Source organism: Phacochoerus africanus, chromosome 8 (genome assembly GCF_016906955.1).
Source record: "Phacochoerus africanus isolate WHEZ1 chromosome 8, ROS_Pafr_v1, whole genome shotgun sequence".
In the NCBI taxonomy this organism is placed as follows: domain Eukaryota; kingdom Metazoa; phylum Chordata; class Mammalia; order Artiodactyla; family Suidae; genus Phacochoerus; species Phacochoerus africanus.
Genome location: NC_062551.1, coordinates 83360396 through 83384098, shown reverse-complemented (window position 1 = coordinate 83384098; position 23703 = coordinate 83360396). Strand labels below are relative to the sequence as shown.

At 46.4% G+C, this 23703-nt stretch overlaps 1 protein-coding gene across 1 annotated transcript; it reads right to left on the bottom strand.

Moving 5' to 3' along the window:
* LIN28A (lin-28 homolog A) lies at positions 1-12539 on the bottom strand. The gene is made up of 4 exons (XM_047791833.1): positions 12437-12539; positions 11788-11972; positions 1296-1480; positions 1-296 (listed from the first exon to the last, which is right to left on the bottom strand). Exons 1-4 carry the CDS (start codon positions 12465-12467, stop codon positions 80-82), a joined length of 618 nt encoding a protein of 205 aa, XP_047647789.1. The 5' UTR covers positions 12468-12539; the 3' UTR covers positions 1-79.
* Between the last annotated feature and the right edge of the window lie 11164 nt (positions 12540-23703).

Below are 23703 nucleotides of genomic sequence, written 5' to 3'. Positions count from 1 at the left end.
CACTTTCTCCACTCTGCCGATTGATGCCTGCTCCTCAAAACTTCCTGATCACAAAAGGATAGCCCCCGCCCACCACGGCTCAATTCTGAGCCTCTGGGAGCATGGCAGGGCTATGGATCTCTTCTTCTTCTTCCCGAAAGTAGGCTGGCTTTCCCTGTGAGCTGGGAGCTTGCTGGGCCTTCAGTGGACACGCAGCCACCATATGGTTGATGCTCTGGCAGAAGTGGCACTTCTTGGGCTGGGGTGGCAGTTTGCATTCCTTGGCATGATGGTCTAGACCTCCACAGTTGTAGCACCTGGCACCAAGCAAGATGGTATGGTTGAAAGAAAGGAGCGAGAAGAGACCAGAAGCCTTCCTCCAAGTGATGAAGGGCTCTGATCAGGTTCTTACTATCCCCACTTCCCTTCCTAGAGACCAAGTCCCCCACTTACAAAAGGAAGAATGTGACTAGATAATGCTTTCCAAATCTAGAGTTGTCCCATCAGCTTGAAAATACCAAATAAGGAGTTCCGTCTTGGCTCAGTGGTTAACGAATCCGACTAGGAACCATAAGGTTGCGGGTTCAATCCCTGGCCTCGCTCAGTGGGTTAAGGATCTGGTATTGCCGTGAGCTGTGGTGTAGGTTGCAGACACGGCTCAGATCCCGTGTTGCTGTGGCTCTGGCGTAGGCTGGCAGCTACAGCTCCGATTAGACCCCTAGCCTGGGAACCTCCATATGCCACTGGAGCGGCCCTAGAAAAGGCAAAAAGACAAAAATAAATAAATAAATAAAATAAAAATTATGGACCCAAATTGGGAACTACAATTTGGGGGACAGCTAAGACCATACTATACCCTTAAAAACAGCATGTGTTCATTCATTAAAAAACATAGAAGAAATTAATGGAGCCAGACTCTGTTTTCTGTTTGAGCATAGAACTAAGATGAAAGAAACCAGCCATTCTGAGATTTGGTAAAGTGACAGATAGGGATATACGGTCTTGTCCCCAGCTTCACACCTGTGGTCTCTTTTCCTTCTAAAATAACCATGTGAGGTTAGTATCACAATCCCCATTTTGCAATGGAGACTAGAGCTCATAGAACAAAATTGCTTGTCAAGTCCAAGAGCTAGGCCAGGAAGAACGCTCTTCACGTGCTGCCCTCTCTACACCTCCGACATCCAGATGTTGCCAGGGGCCACAGGCTTTGTTTTATCTCTGGCAATCTGGTCCAAGAAAGGAGCAAGACTGGGAAAGTTCCTCTCACCCTCAGCATGTCCCCCCACAACCCACACAAGCTGCCTTCCAATCCATACCTGTCTCCCTTGGATCTGCGTTTCTGCATATTCTTCCCCTTGGGCCGTCTTTCGCTCCCAATGCAGAACACCCCACCAGGGCCAGTGACTCGGATAGATTCCAAGCCCTTAGCAGACTTCTTAAAGGTGAACTCCACAGCCTCACCCTCCTTCAGGCTCCGGAAGCCCTCCATGTGCAGCTTACTCTGGGGGAGGAAAACATGATTGGTTTTAACATGAGTTTCCATTATTACACCCCAAACAAACAAAAATTGTATATATGTGTTCCTGTAAGGATGGAAGAACAAATGTGTAATACTTCCATTTTTATTAGTTAAGAAACTGACTCAAAGCGTCACAACAGGGAGCCCCCACCATGGTATGGTGGGTTTATCCAGCTTGTCTCTGTGGCATTGCGAGTTCAACCCCCAGCCTGGGGAAGAGGATTAAGGATCTGATGTTTCCGCAGCTGTGGCATAGGTTGCAGCTGCAGCTTGGATTCTGTATCTGGCCTGGGAACTTCCAGGGTGCCACTCTGGGTGCCACGGAAGAAAGGGAAAAAAAGGGCCCCACAATTAGGAATAAGAAATCTACATACATCACATTAAGAACAAACATTATATAAGCAGATGCCATAGTATTTTTTGCAGCTATTCCCATTTAAATTTCTAGGTAGAATAGAAGGTTAAATTCTTTTTTTTTTTAACCTTTATTTTTATTTATTTATTTATTTTTTTTGTTGTTGTTGTTGTTGTTGCTATTTCTTGGGCCGCTCCCGCGGCATATGGAGTCCAATCGGAGCTGTAGCCACCAGCCTACGCACCAGAACCACAGCAACGCGGGATCCGAGCCGCGTCTGCAACCTACACCACAGCTCACGGCAACGCCGGATCGGATCGTCAACCCACTGAGCAAGGGCAGGGACCGAACCCGAAACCTCATGGTTCCTAGTGGGATTCGTTAACCACTGCGCCACGATGGGAACTCCCAGAAGGTTAAATTCTTAAACATAGCATTTATAAGAAATTGACCAATGTAAATTGGCTGCAAAATTGTAAAATATAAAGTAACAGTCCTACACACATTTTTTTGGGGGGGTCAGTCATGAAAGACAAACCCCAAGGAAGTAAAGAAACTGAACAATTGAATGCAACATATGATTCTGGATTGGGTCCTAGAACAGGAAAAATTAGGACAACTGACAAAATTTGCATAGGGAATGTAGATACATGTGTCAATGTTAAATTCCCCAATTTTGATCATTGTACAGAGATTAGATAAGAGAATGGCTGTATTTTAGAAAGTATGTGCTGTAATATTTAGAGATAAAAGTGCTTGATATCTATCTGTACAAAGAAAAAAATAATAAAGCAAAGGGACATAAAGGATAAGACCTGATGAATCTGAATAAAGTTTATTATGGGAGTTTTTAGTACTGTTTTTGCAGCCTTTTCCCAAGTTTGAAATTATATCACTTAAGTTTAAGGAAAAAGTTTATAACACAAGCAGACAGGATCAGTGAATTAGAAGGGAAAGTCTACTGGAAGATCCAAGAATAAGTGAAGAAATCAACAGATGAGTAAAGTAGTTCCATAAATATGTAAAACCAGTTATGCATTCGAAAATGAAGACAGAATTCTACATCTTGTATGTATGCAAAATACATTTGGAAATGCATTTCCTCTAAATGTTACTAAATGGATAAAACTACAAAAAAGCTACCTTAGATCAAGTAAAGAACAGAATTAAGTAGGTAATTTGTAAGACTCAGCATGACCCCTGTGTTCAGAATGTCATGGTTCAAAAATATGAGAGAAAACATAAATATCATGAAACCATTAAAAAGTATGTAAAGTCTGTGTTGTGTCACTGCTGCATTTTGTCACCTCAATAATGCCTCTCACATTTTGGATGAATTAATGAACAAGGAGGTAGATTTTAATTTAATTAACTTGGGCAAATGGCTAAATTGTTAAAGGAAAAAAGCTACCAAATATGTGTGGAACAATCTCACTAAAACCAAAATTTTAAAAAAAAAAGTTATTCACACAACTAGTTAAGTGGCAAAACCAGGGTCAGAGGAACCCAGGGTTCCTGATTTGAAATTCACAGCCCATTTCACCTTGCAACTTAGTGGATCAACAACACATTAGTGGAGTACTAACCCCTCTCAGATGCTGCCCAGCATCGACTTCATTATAGATACCTTCCAAAACACGAAAGAGCATGTCAAATATGTCAACAAGGTGTCATCATCATAGCAAATGGGGTTCAGAAGCAAAAGGGATCACTGTGTATCTAGTCCTGGCTGGAGGCATTTTATGCTGCTGGTGGTGGAGTTGGCGGGGGGTGTGGATATTTCAAGCTGGGACTTGGGCGAAACATGCTCTTTAGCCAGCTGGGATTCCCAATTCCCCAATCATTTACATTTTTATTTTAGATGGGATTACTTAAGATCAAACTCCCATTGGGGTAATTGGTTGAGTACCAGTTCAGGTGCCAGACACAGCCTGGTTCAGGAAATGCTGGTTCTACCAATTTCTGACATCATGTTTGACCTTGGTCAGTCACTCACCTCTAAGCCTCAGAGACCCTTTGGAAAATGGGAGAACAGTATCTATCTACCAAAGGTTTTAATGGACAGTTATGCAGGCAGGGAAACATCATGAATACAGGCTCGATAAATATCAATGAAGCCTATAGTTAAGGATCTGGCATTGTCACTGCTATGACTCAGGTCACTGCTATGGCATGGGCTGGATCCGCATGGTGAGGGTACAGCGGATGCATACATGCATAAGTACATACATAAATGAAATGCAGTGAAATACTCCAAAAGGTTGGGGAGTCTTTCCTTTCTTATTTTTCCCATAGGAAGAAGCAGACATGTGATGACTCCCTCTTCCAATCAGATATGGGGGAGAGGGTAGAGCATTAAAGCAGAAAATAAAAACAATGCAGAAAGGCAAAAGGCTGTTTCTTCATCCCTGTTGCCTAACAACCACCCTGAATTTGATGTGAAATCTGACTTGTCTCTTATTAAAGCTGGGACAAGACAGGAAGTCAGGAGCTGCCAGAGAAGCCAGACCAAGAGCATTTTTTTTTTCTCCCTTTCCTTTTTGGCTGCACTATGGTATGTGGAAGTTCTGGGGCCAGGGATCAAACCCATACCACAGCAGCGACAACATTGGATCCTTAACCCACTGAGTCACAAGGGAACTCCCCAAGAACATTCCCCCCCCCTTTTTTTTTGCATTTTAGGGCCCAGAGGCATATGGAGGTTCCCAGGCTAGTGGTTTAATTGAAGCTACAGCTGCCAGCCTACACCACAGCCGCAGCAATGCCAGATCCTCAACCCACTGAGCAAAGCCAGGGATCAAACCCACAACATCATGGTTCCTAGTCGGATTCATTTCCACTGTGCCACGACTGGAACTCCCCCCAAGAGCATTCTTTTTTTTTTTTTTTTTTGCCTTTTTGCTATTTCTTGAGCCACTCCCGTGGCATATGGAGGTTTCAAGGCTAGGGGTCAAATCAGAGCTGTAGCCACCGGCCAACGCCAGAGCCACAGCAATGCAGGATCCGAGCCGCGTCTGCAACCTACACCACAGCTCATGGCAACGCCGGATCGGATCGTCAACCCACTGAGCAAGGGCAGGGACTGAACCCGCAACCTCATGGTTCCTAGTCGGATTCGTTAACCACTGCGCCACGACGGGAACTCCCCCCAAGAGCATTCTTGACCCAGGCAAACCCGGCTTCTCCCTTTTGCCTAGGGGGCTCTTAGGCTGGAACACTCCCACCCTTGCTTTCTGTGCTAACCCACAAAATGGAATAAATACTAATTTTATGGTGGTGCCTGTGAGGTTTTATGCATGGAAAGTAGTTAACACATAGCCTGCCACACATATATCCTAAGTGGCAATTATCATCAACCTCTTCAGACTGGATGAGGGCAGGATAACAGTGAGAAAGAAGTGTCAAGAGACAGAATTTGAACCTTTTTTTTTTTAAATCACTACCAGTGGAAACTCAGAAAAAGATCCCCTCTCTGAGCTCCATTTTTACTGAGGACAACACTCTCCTCCATCCATACCTCTTAGGCTGACTCTGAGAACAAGAGGATGGGGACATATGAAATTGACCAGTCCTCTCAGCTCACCCACTCCATCACTGGAGGCTTTGAGGTCGGCTTAAGACTTTGAAAAAGTGAAGGGGAAAAAAAAAAAAAAAAAAAACCAAAACTCACCATAACCAGTCAAGATTTAGACTGGTGGTCTCCAGGGGTGGCTCCTGGGCCCCCCTACCCCGCCCCTTTCTAAAACACATAGTTTGAATTCCTCTCTTATCAGATAGGTAATCAGCGTGCAGCCCCACTAAGCCTGCCTCCCAGGGCCTGCATCAGAAAGGAGCCTGAAATTCTTGCTGCCACCCCCACCCTACCCCCAACCACACACAAAGCAGGGCCCAAGCCCCGCCCCCTCCCCATCCCCTCCAAAAAAGAAAAGACAGGGGGAGGGGCAAGGCTTGCACTCCCCCAATAGAGCCCAGCCCCGAGGAAACAAAGAGTTGACACTGGTTGGTTCTGGTGGTCAGATTCCTGGAGTTCCAGAGGCTGCAGATCCCCCCCCACTCCCCTCCCAACATTCACATTCATCAGTTCCTTCCTTCCTCTCCAAGTAGGGGTTATGGTCACGGTGAGAGAAATGGATACAGAGACACCTTTCTTCCTCAGTCAAGCTTGCTGGTCTGCCAAAGTCACCGCCAGCAGCCATATTTCCTTCTCATCAGCCCTCCCACCCTTCTAGGGAGGGAGCCAAACAGGATCCACCACTCACTTGGGTGGCTTCAGTCAAAACTTTTACTCAGGGACCTGAATTAGGGTTATTTATTCAGAAAAATTCTATTAAAGGTGGGAGGGAGGCAGGGCTCCAATCTTCCTTTCCCGATTTGTTCAAATTCCTAATTTGTGAGCAGTCTATGGAGGGGAGTGGAGAGGGGGGAATGGCATTTAATCAGGCAGAAAACAGTATAGAAGGCCTTTCTTTCTTTCTGGATGGCAGGGAAGGACTTGGGCCATGTATAGTACTTAGGGCTTCAGCTCCCCTAAAGCCCCACTCTCCCCTTCCTCCACATCAAGCACCACATCCCAGCCTCAACTTATGCCTTTATAAGCTACAGACAGACATGATCTTAGGAGCCACTCAGGGAAGCTGTGTTTCTCTCAACTTGCTCTATGAAACTTGGAGAAATAAGCCCTGGGTCTATAATCATCTGTAAAAGCAAGGGCTTGGACTTGGTCAGAGGTTGGGTTTCTGGCTTTTCTACAATACTCAAGGCCATTCCAGCTCAGGATCACCTACTACATGTCTATACCCTAAGTTCTAGGGGCCTACCAGTGCACGAACATTTGTAAAATAAACTAAGTTCTCTACGCTCCAGAATTACTAATAGTCATTGATGTTTATTATAGGCTAAGTGGTAGTTTAAGCACTTTGCATGTTGTAACACATGTGACCCTCACACCAAACCTGTGAGGTAGACCTTATCACGACCCCTGTGTTATAGCTGAGTTCATGGAGGCAGAGGGATTTATAAGCACCTTGCCCACATTTACAGTGTGAACGCTGAGCTGATTGCAATTAGCCCAACTCTATATCCACTTCCATACAATATAATGTGAGATGCATAGACATTTAAAAAATTTTTTAATAACCACATTTAAAAAGTAAAAAGCAGCAAATGAAGGTAATTTTAATGACCTGGTCCCAAGGTGTCCTTAGTTTGACCCAAGCAAGCCTCATTCCTGCAGGTAGGGTTGGGTAGGAGCCAGGAAACCAACCGGTTCTCCCAGAAGCTATTTTGATGGTGTGTGTGTCAGAGAGGGTGGGGAAAGAGATCTGTCCAGAACCAAAAGCTGCCAGCCAACAACCCTCCATATCACCTCTGCTCAGACACAGCCAGAAATATCAGCTCCTGCCTGGAGTTCTCCACCAGATGGCGCTGCTTATCAGCCTGTCCGCACAAAGGCAGAATGAGAGGGAGAATGGAGCTGAAGAGAGAAAGGAGCTGCCTGGTTCTCAACTGGGAACAGGAGTGTTCACCTAGATTGACCCGCCCAGCTCCTTAGGGCGGGCGTCTTTTCCTCGGTCCTTAGGAAGATGGCGTTGTGAGGGGCTGAACTCAGGACCCAACCCAGAGTGGGTCCCTATAAAGACCGGGGTATTCCCTCCTCACCGCCCCCACCCACCTACTCAAGGAATGAAGAAAGGCTTCTGGAGTTTTAAACCAGAAACCCAGCTGTTCTGCTCTATTGACAAAAGCCATTTACTCTCCTTTCCAGTCTGAATTAAACAACTCCAAGCTGAGTCTGTACTAATTATGTACTATTCTTAAAAGTTTTCTCCTCCTCCTCCCCCACCTCCTTTGACCTCCAAGATTTAACACTGATAGTAATTGCAGAAGGGAGGGGAGATTTGCCTAAGGCTGTTTCCAAAAGGAAAGAAAAAAAAAGGCGACAGGGAATTCCAATAGGCTGAGGACTAAGATAGATTGATTAAGAATGTTCCAGAAAAAAACTTGGTGACACTGCCTTTATTTGGGACACTCTCTAGAAAGCATGTCTCTTCAGAAAAAGAAGGACCTAATGTCCCTTAATGCTCAAACTAACCCAGGTGCTTCTCTATCAACTTCCTAAGAAAATTCACTCATTAAAAAACAAATACACTTTCCTATTAAGATGGAAATGAAGTAACTAATGAATAACCACCAAACCCGTGGCCTCAATATCCTTTCTGGGCCTCAACTGTGACCCACAGATATTCCCTCTACAAACTTGTCCAGAGTTTCCACTGGGTGCCAGGCCCTATGCAGGCGCTAGTCCAGAAAGACAGCAACTATCAGTTAACATTCCCTCCCTATCGCCAGTCTTTTTGTCTGAAGGAAGACCTCTGCTGACTCCTCTGGGGCCCCTTAGTTTCTATGAATTTCTTCAGCCCAAGTACATACTAGAAAACTAACAAGACTGCTCGTCCCTCTCTTCAAAGAGTATATAGGTTAATTAGGAGGGGATAAGATAAGTATATCAATAACTAAACCTAAGGCTGGTAATCAGAGGAATGGTAAGGTTATAAACCTGGTGGGAAAGATCCCTTTACACTCTCCCCACCCCCAAACCCATGAGTCCTAATCTAGACGTGGCCTGAGGTTGTTCTCACCACCCCCACTCCTCCTTTTCAGAAAAAGCAGACCACGTGGCTTCAGCAGCCTCTCAGTAAGAGAAATTTTTTCTAACCCAAACTTGATCCCCCCTGTCAATCTGGGCTCTTCTTTTACCTCCAAGCCTTCGAAATACAACATTTTAGCCAGAAAGCCCTTTTTAAAAAATTTGGGTTCCAAGCAGCTGTGGGAGAAAGCAGGGAACCTTTTCCTAGTTTTCAAATTTCTACAAATCTTGGGGCTTTGGGAGTTGAACCACAGGAAATGTGAGCTAACTCAAAACTTGTAAAATGGCCTCGGAGAACTGAGAATTCTTGGGGAATCTCAGGAAACCAGTTAGCTCGTTCTTGCTCCAGCTTTCAATGTTTCAATGTATAACTGTTTTGCAACTGGGGGGGGCAGTGATGCTGCCTCCCAAGGGGCATTTGGCAATGTCTGGACACATTTTTGGTTGTCACAACTGAGAATGCCCAGAACGAGACATGATCCTGCTCAAAATATGTCAATAGTGAGAACCCTGGCCTTAAAAGGGCTGGCCACCTGCCATTACTATGATTCTTAAATACCCCCAAATTCAGGGACAGGAAGAGAGTTTTAGCCCAAGACCTGTAGCTGAGTAAAAGGATTGTTATAGAAGTCTCTTCACTTTATAGGTTTTATTTACTAATTTTTTTTTAAATTTTTTTTTTAAAGGCTAAGGGTAGGTTTTCTTTCCTACTTATCCTTCCCTGGGGGGCACTGAGTGTTTGACAGGGAGTATAAGTAGAGTAGGAAACAGTGTGTTGGGAACCACATACGCCCAAACCTGGAGGGTAAAAGAAAAAGTTTCATGTTTCCCCACCCCAGCCCCTTCCTCTTTCCTTACTAAAGGGGCTCCCTGATCCCCTTCCCTGGCAGATGTTAATTTAGGACAATTATCCTCCTCACTACCCACACCGAAATTCCAAGGTGTCCACCACCAGCAGCCAAAAGGGAGGTTTTATTAAAGGTATGTCTTACTTGCTCCACTTTGGGGACAATCTCCTCCCCCAGGAGGGTTTCTAAGGATCTGTATCTACCTAATTCCTCTACATTAGATCCCCAGGGAGATAGTTCACATTTCTCAAGTGCAGGACTGGAATCACTTGTCTAACTGCTATGGTGGGGTTTGAGGATCAACTTAAGCTCCAGCAGCGCGCTATTTAAAGACGAGCTACCAGGTGAGGCTCAGGGAATTTCCGCCATTGTCCTCTGTGACTGTTAATAGGGGATGTTGAGGGAGAAGAATTCTTGATTCCTTATCCCAGCTCAACTCCTCTTGATAACTTATTCAACTGTGGAATGTCCCGGATGTTCCAAGACCCCACAGTCCATATTATCTCCCAGCTAACCCATCTGAAACAGCATGGTGTAGGCGCCGTTCCCCAACTGAAGGTCCCCACCTTATGCCAGCTGATATTTCCCAACTGCTTTTGATCCTAAGGGTTAAGTGGGCTGAAGCACAGATCCATTTGCTCAGGAAAACCTTCCTTGGATGCTGGATATCTTTCTTTGGTGAAAGAACCCCAGAGGAGTGCCATTCCCTCAGTCCTTCCCTATTTTGCAGCCTTGGGAAGAGAAGCAAGAAAATGTTGGGTCTGACTCTTATTCCAAGTCTTCCAAAGTTGGGGAAGCTGTCCAGTCCTCTCTGGACCTGGAGAGATTTTAATCTCTTTGTGATCAGATAAATGGGAGAGTGGCGGAGCTGGCCACCCCGCTGAGGAGGGCCATTCAGAGCTGGTTCCTGTAATAAAGTGATTTAATAGATCTAAAGAGGCCAATTCCCTTCTTTCTCCCACAATTACTTCCTGTGGGTTATCATTCACATATGTAAATGAGACAGGGAAGGGGGCAAAACCACCAGCCAGAATTAGTTGTCAGATGGGGAGGGGGTAAAATGGGGGGGGTGGAGTGAATGAGCAAAGCAAGGGGGTAGTCAAGCATCCTGCTGCCAACCTTTCTGGCAGAAAGACGTTCTAATAGCCCAGTGACCCCCAGCGTTAACTGGTGGGTCCCCATCTCCCAGCATCCTCTATCTCCCTTGTTCCCCCCACTCAGCGTTCTTGAGGGCCAGGCTCAGAGATTTCCCTGCAGCCACCAACCAGTCCACCCAGCATCTCCCTTCCCCACCCCTCCCCCTCCAGAATACCATCCCTCAGGCTCCAACCCTTAATCCCCACATCCTCCTTTCCCCTCCCCCACAGCTCCGAAAGCTAACCTCCCTGAAGTAACCCCTCCATGCCCGGCCTGGGTGTCAACCTATGGGCCTGGGATTAGCAATTTTCCTCCCAGGTCCAGTCTCAAATCTCCAAAGGTGGAGGGAACCCAAGCCACAACTTCCTTTGCACGGTTGTTATGTGAGGCTGGTGTCCTGGGACCACAGAAACACTTCTAAGATATTCAGGAAGCGGTGGCCGGGGAGGAGGGAAACCTGAAGTCTCTGGCTCCTTGTTTGAGGCTGGGAATGTTAGGACAGCAATCAATGGCTGTCTGGGGCCATAAATGCCAAGCCGAGGAGAATAGTCCAGAGGCTAGCCTCCCTCCACCCCCTGGCCGGCGACACTGAATTTCACCCCCACTGTGCTGCCTTGCTTTAACTGAGAACTTGGGGTTGCAACCCAACTCCCTCCCAGCCTGGCCCGGGGAATCTAAGGCCTGGTTCCTTGGGTTTTCTTTCCCAATAGGAAATGGACAGCGAAAGCCCAGCTAGTGAACTGTGCGCCTGAGACGTGGTGTCCTCTTGAGCAGCTTTCAGACCCCCAAATTGATCCTTCAGGATTTGCCAAACCCACCCTGGCACCAGGGTTTGAGTGTTGGGTGACTATCAGGGTGAGGAGACCCCGCTGACTTCTCAGCTTTACCCCGAAGGGACCCGGAGAGGTTTCCCTCCCTCTCTCCAAGCCGGCTCCGCTCCGACCGGGCATGTGCTTCCCTGGCCGGCCAGCTCGCCCTCCCCCCACTGGCAAGCACAATACAACCTTAGTTCTGCCACATGGGGTCACCTCCCTGCCCCCTGCCCAAGGGAAAGAGGTAACAGACACGTGGTAAGCCAGAGAGGCTGCCGGAAGGGGCTGGGGGTGCTGATAATCGACTCTGCCTCCAGCTCCCGTCTGATTAGAGTCATCGGGAACTCAAAACTGGGGTGCCACGGCAAAGATGAGAACTCACAATGAGAGCCCTTGATCTCCTTCAATCCAAGAGCCGAGCCGACCGCCCACCCTTGGATACGCGCGCCAACATCCCCTTCCCGCGGCAAAGTTACTAGAATCGGTCTCACCTGGTGCACAAAGACGTCCACTGGGGGGTCGAGCGCGACCCCGGCGCGGGCGGTCATGGACAGGAAGCCGAACCCCATGCGCACGTTGAACCATTTACAGATGCCGGCACCGTGGAGCAGCTGCGGCTCCTCGGCTGCTCGGGCCGCGTCCTCCGGCGCCTCCTCCGGCGCCTTGGCGCAGCCACCTGGAGATTGGGAAGGCGCTCAGCTGGGGGGCCACGGAATTGGAGGACCCTATCAGAGACCCGGCAGAGAGACCCTAGCGTCCAGCCCGCCGGTAAACACCCAGGAAGCTGTGGCTACCAAGTGGCCGGAGAGAGAATCCCTGTCCCGGCTGCCTCCTGTGCTCCCCAACCTTACACTAAAGCCAGTGGTGCCCCGAAAGTTTTGCTCGTCTTCCCACACACAACACGTTACCCGGGGACAGCCGGCCGGACAGGCCCCTCCTCTTCTCTTCCCACCACCCCCGCCCCCGGAGCCTCAGCCTGCACGCCGCTGGGACACCAGGGTTCTTTGCTCCAGAGATGGCCCCCCCGAAGCAGGAATCCGCAGACTTGGGGTCCTTCGGGTGGCCTGGGGGACACTTCCCCACCTCCCTTTTATGTGGCTTTTGGGAGCTCCTGTAGCCTAAGTTGTCCCCAGGTCGAACCTGCAAACTGCTGGTTTGACACAGAGCCCATGGTAGTCGGCTGAGCCCGCGGCCCCGGGCCCCTGGTCCGGCGGCTGCTGGCCCCAGAGAAGTCCGGAGGCAAAGGGGTGGCTCGGAGAAGAGGCTGCTACATCTTCCCCAGCACAATAGCGGTGGGAGGGCCCACGGCTTTTCAAAGGCTCCCAAATTCTAAAAGACAATGACCCAACCCCCCGCGGGCAGCCCCCCTCCCCTCCCCTCCCTCTTCTTTCCCCTCCCTTTCCCTCCGGCTCCAGCTCTGGCCCTCCCCCACCACTGCAGTCTCTGACACCTCTGGGGTGTCCCTTCTCAGAACCTTAAGGTTTGACACCCCCTCACACACACACACACACACACACACACACGCGCGCCCGCGCACACATCTGGAGATGGGGGCCGTCAGCCCTAAGAAGTCTTGAGTACCCGGGAATTTGGAATCCTGCACTTTAAGGACTCAATGGGGGTCCCTAAAGCAGCATACAGGTGGGGGGGGGGCCTGTGGAGGGGGTAGTTTTAAAGCCACGTGACTGCTCCCACACACACTCACACACCACCCCCACCCCCCGTGCAGATAATTATACATTCCAGAGAGTTGGGGGAGGGAGGTGTGAGCCTGGCAGCGCTGGCCAATCAGAGACACAAACCACCTGTCAAGGGAGAAATGGATGAGCCCTCCCCCTCCCCCAGCCCTTGAGCGCCCCTCCCCCTCCCTTCCCCTTCAGGCCTCCTAGCTGACCCGGCAGCTCGGCGCTGACCCGTTCTCACCCCCCACCTCCGTGTGCTTAGATAGACCTGGAGTTCAGGACACTAGGAAGCCTGGGATGGGGAAGCCGGGAGGGGCGGGGGAGGCAGGGGGAGGCGGGAGACCCAGCGGGACCGATCTCCACTCCTGACCTAGGCGCTGCCTCTCAAAGTCTATCTCTGACTGAATGTCTCTGCCTTCCTGAGTTTCCAACTGAGTTTTTCTGGCTCTTTGAAAGCACTCCTAATTGAGTCTGTGTAAAGAATCCTTCCTTGTTTCCTTCCAAATCTGTGTCTAATATTGACCCCACATTGAGTTCCCTGAGAGAACAGAAAGAACCCTAAGAGGCTTGCAGTGTGCTCCTCTCTCCACCAGCTGCCCTCATCCTGCCCACTTCCATCCTGTCCCTATTCGTTGCTGAGAGTGACTAGGTAGATAGGTGGGTGGAGGTATTTACCCCAAAACACCGACTCTCAGGTTCCCAGACCCTCTTCTTTTCAGAGTCCCATCCTAAAGTGTGCTCCCTTCCCCATAGCGAAGTTGGTGGGGGAACTGGAGTAGGGGATCTCATTTAAAGAGGTAGCCTCCCCCTCTAGGAGATAAAGAAGGTTGGCCAGGGGGCTGGCTAGTGCCCTGGTCGGAGATGGACAATGGCCCAGGGCTCAGTGCATGGCCCTGGCCCTGCCCCTTCACTTCCGGTGCTCAGTTCAAACTGGACAATGCCAGCTCCGGCCAGTTCCCCTCCCCCACTGCTACAACCCACTTAAAGGGACAGAGCCTGCTTTCGGGGGCATCTGCTCGCTCTGAATTCAATCTTCTCCACCAAGTGTACAGAACGTCTCATGCTTCTCACCCTGCGTGTGTGTGTGTGTGTGTGTGTGTGTGTGTGTGTGTTTGAGAAATAGAGAACAAGGGTGAGTGTAGGGTAGCGAAGGAAGCGATGAGGAGGAGAGCTAGGGGCTCTGGAAAGATTATTTCTCTCTCTTTCCTACCAGATTATTTCTCTCTCTGCAAGAGAATAAAACTTCAGCCTAAGAGATGGGGCATAGGATTTTGCGTGATAAAAAAAAAAGGACAATTGTGGCTCTATGCTACTCAGCCTAAAAAATACAAATCATTAACGAATAACACCATCATTGGTCCACTCCCAGCTGAGGACCCTAGTTTAGATCTTCCTAGAGTTATGCAAGTATATCAGCCAAAGCCATTTTTATTTATATAATCCTCCCGACTTGAGTTTTATCTCCTCCCATAACTAGCACCCTTAAAATATACTCACTCTGTGTACCTCTGTTCCTAAAGTTCAGAGCAGGTGACTGAAGTCTGGATGAAGAAAAAAGTATAAGGGATTTCAGCGCTCTGCTTTTCCTTGGTGTGAAACTTGTTCCCGGCAAGCCCTACCGGCTTCTCTGTCCAGGGTCCTGAGGGCATCTGGAGCTCTGTCCATGGTTCTGAATAAAGCCATGCTCTCCTGGCTCCCAGTGCCCAGATTTGAGAATCCCACCTTGAATTCTCACCTCCAAGTCCTTCCCAGAACCCCTGATTCTCCTCAACCCCTTAGTGACCTTGCCACATTTGAGACAATTTCAGATTTTAGATTATTTGAAATTTGAAATAATTTCAAATTATTTTCCTATTCGCACTTTTCATAGGAGCACAGGAATTGGAATCAGATTGTCAATGTTTGAATGTCTATTTATAGCTCTGTGACCTGGGACAACTTCTTTAACCTCTTTATGCCTCAGTTTCCTCCTCTGCCCAATGGGGCTAAAGAGAACATAACTCTCAGTGTTATTATGAGGATAAAGTTAGATCATATAATTGAAGCTTTTAAAATAGCATCTGACAGGAGTTCTCATCATGGCTCAGTGGTTAACGAATCCGACTAGGAACCATGAGGTTGCAGGTTCAATCCCTGGCCTTTCTCATTGGGTTAAGGATCCGGCGTTGCCGTGAGCTGTGGTGTAGGTCGCAGATGCGGCTCGGATCCCGCGTTGCTGTGGCTCTGGCGTAGGCCAGCGTCTACAGCTCCAATTGGACCCCTAGCCTGGGAACCTCCATATGCCATGAGTGCATCTACAGAAGAGACAATAAAATAAAATAAAATAAAATAAAATAGCATCTGACATACGGTTAGTTTTTTTTGTTGTTGTTTGTTTGTTTTGCTTTTTGCTTTTTGCATTGTAGCTCTGCACCTGTGGCATATGGACATTCCCAGCTAGGGGTCGAATCAGAGCTACAGATGCTGGCCTACACCACAGCCATAGCAACTTAGTATCCAAGCTGGCCTACACCACAGCTCCGGCAACGCCAGATCTTTAACGCACCAAACAAGGCCAGGGATCAAACCCACCCTCATGGTTATAAGTCAGGTTTATAACCATGTAAGCCACAATAGGAACTCCTAGTTAGTTCTTAATAATGTAAATTATTACTGTTATTATAGCTATTGTGCACGTGCTTGTCGCTATGATTTAGAACCTGCTTGATCATTTGCTCCCTAAGGACCTGGACCATTATATATCATTTCTTTCCACATCTTCTCTCACATCCTTACCAGTACTTAGCACAGAGCTTGGCCCACAGAAGACATCCAAGGAGAGTTTCTTGAGAGGCTTTGATCAAAATAATGAATGTTATTACAAGAGTCATAATACTTATTTTCTGAGGCTGCCTCTCTCAAGTTTAAATAATACAAACCCAGAAAGAGGTCAGAACCTCATAGAGTTGCATTTTTGGAGGCAGAGGATGCTTTAGGAAGGGACACATGGCTCCCAACCTAATTAATGCCTCTTCTCCCTGTTGGAGATGGGGGCTCCCGACTAAATTTCTTCCTTTCTTGGGTCCTCATCTCAGTGAAAACTTATTAGGTAGTTACTGTGATCCAGTCATTGTGCTAGCTCAGAAGGTTGGTGGAGGAATCAAATAAGTAATATGCACTAAGTAGTGTAATGACCAAAAATGTACCCCTCAAAAGTAAAGAAGAAACATTTCCTGCCATCCAAGAAGTTAAAGCCTAGTTAGGGGGAAAAAAAAAACATGATATAGTTAAGCATTGCAAATTTCTTGTGTATTGGTTTCTGGGAATAATATTATCTAGATAAAGGGAAGAAAAGGGAGCTCTTTAGACAAGGCAAAGTTTTCCAGTATCAACACAAAGAACATCTCCCCTTTAAAGTACTTTTCCACAAAGCCTAGAAAAATGAAAACTATAGATCGAATAGTAATTTTAACTAATCCTAGTATGTATGATAGAGGAGGGAAAATTTTGGTGCCATAATTTCTCTCTTCATGGTGTTGGACTTAAATCAGTTGAAATGTATTTCTGTACCACAATTTAAGCTTCAATAAAAGTTTGCTTAATTCATTGTCTAGTGACATTCAAAAAATAAAAAAATAAAAATAAAGTCCTTTGCCAAATTCTTGTGTAGGCTCTTACGTCCATAAAAGGAAGAAATGAAAGAGGCATTAATAATGATAGTAACTCATCAATTTTAAAAACATATGTAGGAGTTCCCATCTTGGCTCAGTGGTTAATGAATCCGACTAGGAACCATGAGGTTGTGGGTTCGATCCCTGGCCTTGCTCAGTGGGTAAAGGATCCAGCGTTGCTGTGAGCTGTGGTGTAGGTTGCAGATGTGGCTCAGATCCTGTGTTGCTGTGGCTCTGGCACAGGCCGGCGGCTATGGCTCCGATTCGACCCCTAGCCTGGGAACCTCCATATGCCGCAAGAGCAGCCCAAGAAATGGCAAAAATAAATAAATAAATAAATTAATTAATTAATTAAAAATATACACATATTTATTGAGCATTTCTTTGGCAGGCATTGTTCTAAGTGTTGTAAGTAAACAATACAAACAAAAATCCCATCTTTGTGGAGTTTGTATTCTGATAGGTAGTAATAAAACAGCTATTAAGGAGTTCCCGTGGTGGTTCAGTGGTAACGAGCCTGGCTGGTGTCCATGGGGGCAAGTGTTTGATCCCTGGCCTTGTTCAGTGGGTTAGAGATCTGACATTGTTGTGGGCCTGGACACAAGCTGGATCCCACATTGCTGTGGCTGTGGTATAGGTCAGCAGCTACAGCTCTGATTCAACCTCTAGCCTGGGAACTTCCATATGCGCTCCTAAAAAGACAAAAAAATGTTATTATTTATCAAGATTACAGGCAGTTTTCTTACCTCATTCAAGCCTGTCAATAACCCCAAGTAATAGGTATAAATATTCCCACCTTGCAGGAGAGGAATATAGCTTGGCTAACATAGCTCAGCTAACACACAGCAGAGGCAGATTTGAACCCATATGTTTGACCCCAAAGCTCACTTTTTTCCCACAGTCTTAGTATGTTGTCGTCATGACTGGTACTGTCCCCATCTTACCAATAAGGAACAAGATATGTGCAAGTAAAAAGGTTGTGGAGGGAGTTCCCATCGTGGCACAGTGGAAACAAATCCGACTAGGAACCATGAGGTTGTGGGTTCGATCCCCACCCTTGCACAATGGGTTAAGGATCTGGCATTGCCATGAGCTGTGGTGTAGGTTGCAGGTTTGGCTCCGATCTGGCATTGCTGTGGCTCTGGCGTAGGCTGGCAGCTATGGCTCTGATTAGACCCCTGGCCTGGGAACCTCCATATGTCACGGGTTCGGAACTCAAAAAGACAAAAAAACAAAAACAAACCAAAAAAAAGGTTGTGGAGGAAGAATATATGTTGACTATGATTAGTAAATAAGACCCAAGCTTGTGATTTGTCTTCCCCGAGCCAGAGCTCTGATCTGTCATTTCTATCGATCACCCTCCCTGAAACTCCTTGACTTTCTAAATCAAAGAGCCGGCCACAGCCAAACAGGCCCTCCTTTGGGCAATCATCCATATCCAGCTCATGTTTCTTTCTTTCTTTTTCAATTTTTCTTTTTAGAGCCACACCTGCAGCATATGGAATTTCCCAGGCTAGGAGTGGAATCACAGCTGCAGCTGCCAGCCTACACCACAGCCACAGCAAAACAAGATCCAAGCCACGTCTGCGACCTACACCACAGCTCACAGCAACACCAGATCCTTAACCCACTGAGTAAGGCCAGGGATCAAACCCACATCCCCATAGATACTAGTCACATTTTTAACTGGCTGAGCCACAAAGGGAACTACCAGCTCACATTTCTGAAGTGTTCTGAGAACCCATGGTGGGGTCCAGGGTGGTTGTTTAGGGTTAAAGCCTTCGCCAGCTACTAATATGAATGACTGTGTGCATTTGAAAAAAGTATTTTCCAGAATTCCCACTGTGGTGCTCTGGGTTCAGAATCTAACTCTAACAGCTCGGGTCACTGCAGAAGCACAGGTTCGATCCCCAGCCCAGTACAGTGGGTTAAAGGATCTAGCATTGCCAAAGCTGCCACAACAACAGCAGAGGTCACAGTTGTAGCTCAGATTCAATCCCTGGCCCAGGATCTTCTGTATACTGTGGGTGTGGCCATTTAAAAAAAACATGTCCACAATATGTCCTTCAGGACACTATTTCCATGGGATGATTAACACATCTTTCCTTTTTTTTTTTAAAGTTTCTATAGTGAAAACATTTGGAAACTGGTATGTTTACTAGGTTTCCTATGCAGGATTTTATATGGTAATATGTCCTGTGATTCATCAAGAAGGAAATATGATGTGTGCAGTGTTTCCATTCATTCATCTGTTCTTTCACCTATTCATTCACTAAGTCACCTGATACATATTTATTGAGCAACTATTATATGTCAGGTGGCACTCTTTGAAGTACTGGGGATACTTCAGTGAACAAAACAGATGAAGTTCCTACCTTCATAGAGCTTACATTCTAGAGGGGAAGGACAGACAATAAACGAACTGAATGTATAGTATATATAGTTCCAGCCTGTTAAGTTGTTCTATGATCTCAAGAAAGCCATCCAGGTTTAGGTTGAGGGAGTTGAATTAGTTTTAACTTTTATTTATTTATTTATTTATTTATTTATTTGTTTATTTATTTATTTATTTTTGGCCTTACCCACGACAGGTGTAAGTTCCTGGGCCAGGGATTGAACTTAAGCCACAGCAGTGACAATGCTGGGTTCTTAACCGCTAGGCTGCAAGGGAATACCTATATTCGTTTCATTTATTTATTTATGTATATGTGTATTTATTTATTTATTTTAGGGCCTCACCTGTAGCATATGGATGTCCCCAGGCTAAGAAATGAATCAGAACTGCAGCCACAGCCATAGCAACACCAGATCTGAGTTATATCTGCTACCTATACCACAGCTCATGGCAATGCCAGATCCTTAACCCACTGAGCAGGGCCAGGGATTGAACCCAAATCCTCATAGCTACCAGTTGGGTTCATTACTGCTATGCCACAACAGGAATTCCTGGGTTAATTTTTAGACAAATGTTTCTGCATTTCTGATATTGTAAAGCAATGTGATGTGTGTTTGTGTGGGCATGTTTGTGTGTGCATGTGTGTATGTGTGCACACGCGCATGTGTGTGTGAGAGAGAGACCCCATTCCTAATTACTCTAGGAAACAATCTGTTTTTGTCCCATGCTGTCATCTTCATCCCTCTCCAGGGACCAGGGCTTCCTACATCAAGCAGGATTGGGCACCTCTCACCTCTTAGGCCTGTTGAATCGGCAGGAGGAGGATGAGCCAAGGGAGTCCCCTTCCTTCTTTCAGTCCTGCTCCCCATGTGGGCCTTGCTTCACAGAGCAAGACGCCAGGCCCTTGCTTTCACCAATAATGGCTTCATTACATTGAAAGGAGACTGGAGTGACCTCAGTGAAATAGACTTCCTGACCCCAGCTGACCTCTGACCCTCACCCTGACAGCCTCTAAATCTTTTCCTTCTGACACATCCCCCACAAGATACAAGCAAGAGGAGGAAATGATGAGCCTGCTCTAGCCCACTTTCCAGGGCCTTTAACTCACCAGGTGTCCTCTTGCAGTGGGACTTGGCGGCCCAACTGTAATTTTCCTCATGGCGGCTGATCTTTTTCATGAGCCTCACTGTGACTCCAGACTGGCCTGTGAGTCATGACTCATCGAGCTGTCATTCACCTGGTGTCCATTCGTATGTGTCTAATGATGGTTATGTATCATGGAGGCAAGAGGCAGGGTATCTAACCAATGCTGTCATTTTCCCAATACTTCTTTAGTCTAGTCCTTAACTTACTCTTCCCTGATGCTGCAGATGCCATTTGAGAGCTGATTATATATCAGGCAGGCGCCGAGCGCTTTGTGTGTGCTGTCTCTTTCTATTCTCAAACATCCTAATATGGTCCCCATTTTACTGGAGAGGGAACTGAGACTCAGTAAAGTGACTCGCCTTGACTCATACCTCACAAAGAGTTCATCCCAGATCTGGCTCACGCCAGTTTGCTTCTTCTTTACTTAAAAAAAGAAAAAAAAAAAAAAGCAGTTAAAGTAATTAATGCATGTGGTTAAAAAAATCAATTAGTATTGAAAGAATCATAATGAAAAACAACCGTCGGCTGGCCACCCCCTCCACTCCCATGAGGCAACCATTCTTTAAGTCATTTCTTCTGGAGAATATTTCCACATCAAATAATATGCATATACCTCAGATATATCAATTTTAGATATTATCTACTGATGTCCTGCTATGGTGGATGTGGACTTACCTTGTGTACAGGACCCACCTCTCCTTTCCTCTTTCTCCCAGTACAGTTAAATCACTATTTCCAACTAAATCGATAACCAATATTTACATTGTCACGATTATGGAAATGTTCGCGGTATTGCCAGGCCATATACTAGGACAACAGCTCTTTCCTTATACTGCATTTTGTCTTCCCTAGACCCTCTAACTGCCTCTCTCTCTCCCACAATATTTGTCATTGAAATGTCCTCAACTATGTTCAAGAGCTCAATCATATATATTATCTCTCCACTAAGCCCTTTCCTTAGACCAACCAACCCCCCATTTGCTCTCTGGATGTGCTTCACAGCTGTCATCCTGTCACCTTACAACCTCTTACTGCAGTGGATAGAGCCATGGTTCCCTGGATCCTCTATCAGTCTCTCTTTCTTCCTTTCTTTCTTCCTTTCTTTCTTTCTTTCTTTCTTTCTTTCTTTCTTTCTTTCTTTCTTTCTTTCTTTCTTTCTTTCTTTCTTTTCTTTCTTTCTCTCTTTCTTTCTTTCTTTGTCTTTTGTCTTTTTAGGGCTGCATCTGCAGCGTATGGAGGTTCCCAGGCTAGGGGTCTAATCAGAGCTACAGCTGCTGGCCTATGCCATAGCCACAGCAATGCCACATCCATGCCACATCTGCAACCTACACCACAGCTCACAACAATGCTGGATCCTCAACCTGCTGAGTGAGGCCAGGGATCAAACCTGAAAACTCCTGGTTCCTAGTTGGATTGTTTCCTCTGTACCATGACAGGAACTCCCTATCAACCTCTTTCTTGGTTCACACTTGAGGACCATCCTCAAGTAGCCACATAAGAAAGGCTGCATGGGAGAAGAATTTTCCGGACCTTACTAGTCTGAGCCTACTGCTGTTTATCCTTATTTTTTTGGTGGTTTCAATGCCATAATCCTCACCATTCTGCTCTGCTGACCCCTAGAAAAATGAAGATAGTTGCTTGGCTTGCTTTGAGGACATCAAATTTGGAGAGGTCTTTTCTTGATTCGAGGTTGTTAACCTGGAGTTATCTATGGGATAAAAATGACAATAGCTAACGTTTTTTGAAGGTTCACTATGTGCCAGGCATGGTGCTTTATAGAAATGATCTCATTTAGGAGTTCCCATCGTGGCTCAGCAGAAACGAAACCAACTTGTAACCTTGAGGACGCAGGTTCCATCTCTGGCCTCCCTCAGTGGGTTAAGGATCCGGCCTGGCCATGAGCTGTGGTATAGATCGCAGACGCGGCTCGGATCTGGTATTGCTGTAGCTGTGGTGTAGGCCAGCAGCTATAGCTCCAATTCGATCCCCAGTCTGAGAACCTCCATATGCCATGAGGGGTGCCCTAAAAAGACAAAAAAAAGAAAAAGAAAAGAAAAAGACAAGAAAGGAAGGAAAAGAAATGATCTCATTTAATTCTCAACAAATTTGGGGATAGGCCTGATTATTGTTCCCATCTTACAGATGAAGCTGAGCACAGAGGGGTTAAGTAACTTGGTAAAGCTCATGGAGTAGGTGACAGAGTTGGGATTCAAAGCCTGGTAGGTTGACTCTGGAATTAGCATTCAGATTCAAGAACCTACACTTCACTTCTTTTTTTAGAAGAGGCATATAAGTCAGTATCTTCAGACTTTGTCTTTTCCCATCCCATTTTGTAAATACGGAAATAAGACCTAAAATCCAACTGACTTTTTCAGATCCCATGACTAGTAAATAATAAGAACTAGAAACTGAGATTTCCTAGTATTTCCATTTGAATTTGAATGAGGCTTCAGATTGCAGCTGGGACATATAATAGAGGCCCATGTAAGGCACTGTGGAAGGAATGAGAGTGGACTCATTTTCTACATTATGGAAGGTGACATAGCATTGGACCTTGCATAGGTGTTTGAAAACCTACAGAGGAAAGGAACAGCAGATAGGAAAGCAAGGAGGCTCAAAAGTGAACAGCTTGTTTGATGAACAGCCACAAAGTTTGTTTCCCACATCGGCAAGTCCTCCATGTCTCTATGAGGACATCCAGAGAGATCTGTGGTCCCTTCAGTCGATCTTCAATCACACATTCATTTAAAACTTTGTTGATACTAGAGGTAAAATGGTAAGAAAGCTTTGCTTCTAGGCCTCGCTCAATCATTAACTCACTGTGTGGCCTTAAGCAAATCTCTTCTTCTCTGGGTCTCAGTTTCCCCATCTAGCAAATGGGAGAGTAGATTTATGATTCCCGAGGCCTCTTTCTGTTTGCAGCAACTGTGATAATTACAGAGCATGAATCGGACAAAGGCATTGAGGTGTCCTCAATCCCCTACATTAGACAAAGAAGGGAAGGAGTTCCCATTGTGGTTCAAGAGTAGCAAACCCAACTAGTATCTATGAGGACGCAGGTTCTATCCCTGGCCTCACTCAGTGGGTTAAGGATCCGGCGTTGCCATGAGCTGTGGTGTAGGTCATCTATGTAGCTTGGATCTGGTGCTGCTGTGGCTATGGCTGTGGCCAGAAGCTGCAGCTCCAATTCAACCCTTAGCCTGGGAACTTCCATATGTGGCAAGTTCAGCCCTAAAAAAGACAAAAAAAAAAAAAAAGGAGTAAAATAACATCTGTTCCCTCGTGCTGTGCGTTGGAGCCCCCTCTCCAACCATCCCACGAGGGAGATGTCTCCTCACTCATCAGAAGAGAAAAATGAAGCTCAGACAGAATAACTTCCTCAAATTCTCCCAGCAAATGTCAACAAGAGCTTAAATGTATGAGTGTTTACCATGTGCCAGACACTGCGTCAAGACCCTATGTTAACTCATGTCATCCCCCCAAAACCACATGACTTGCAATTACTGTCTCCAGTTTCAGGCAGGGACACAGGAA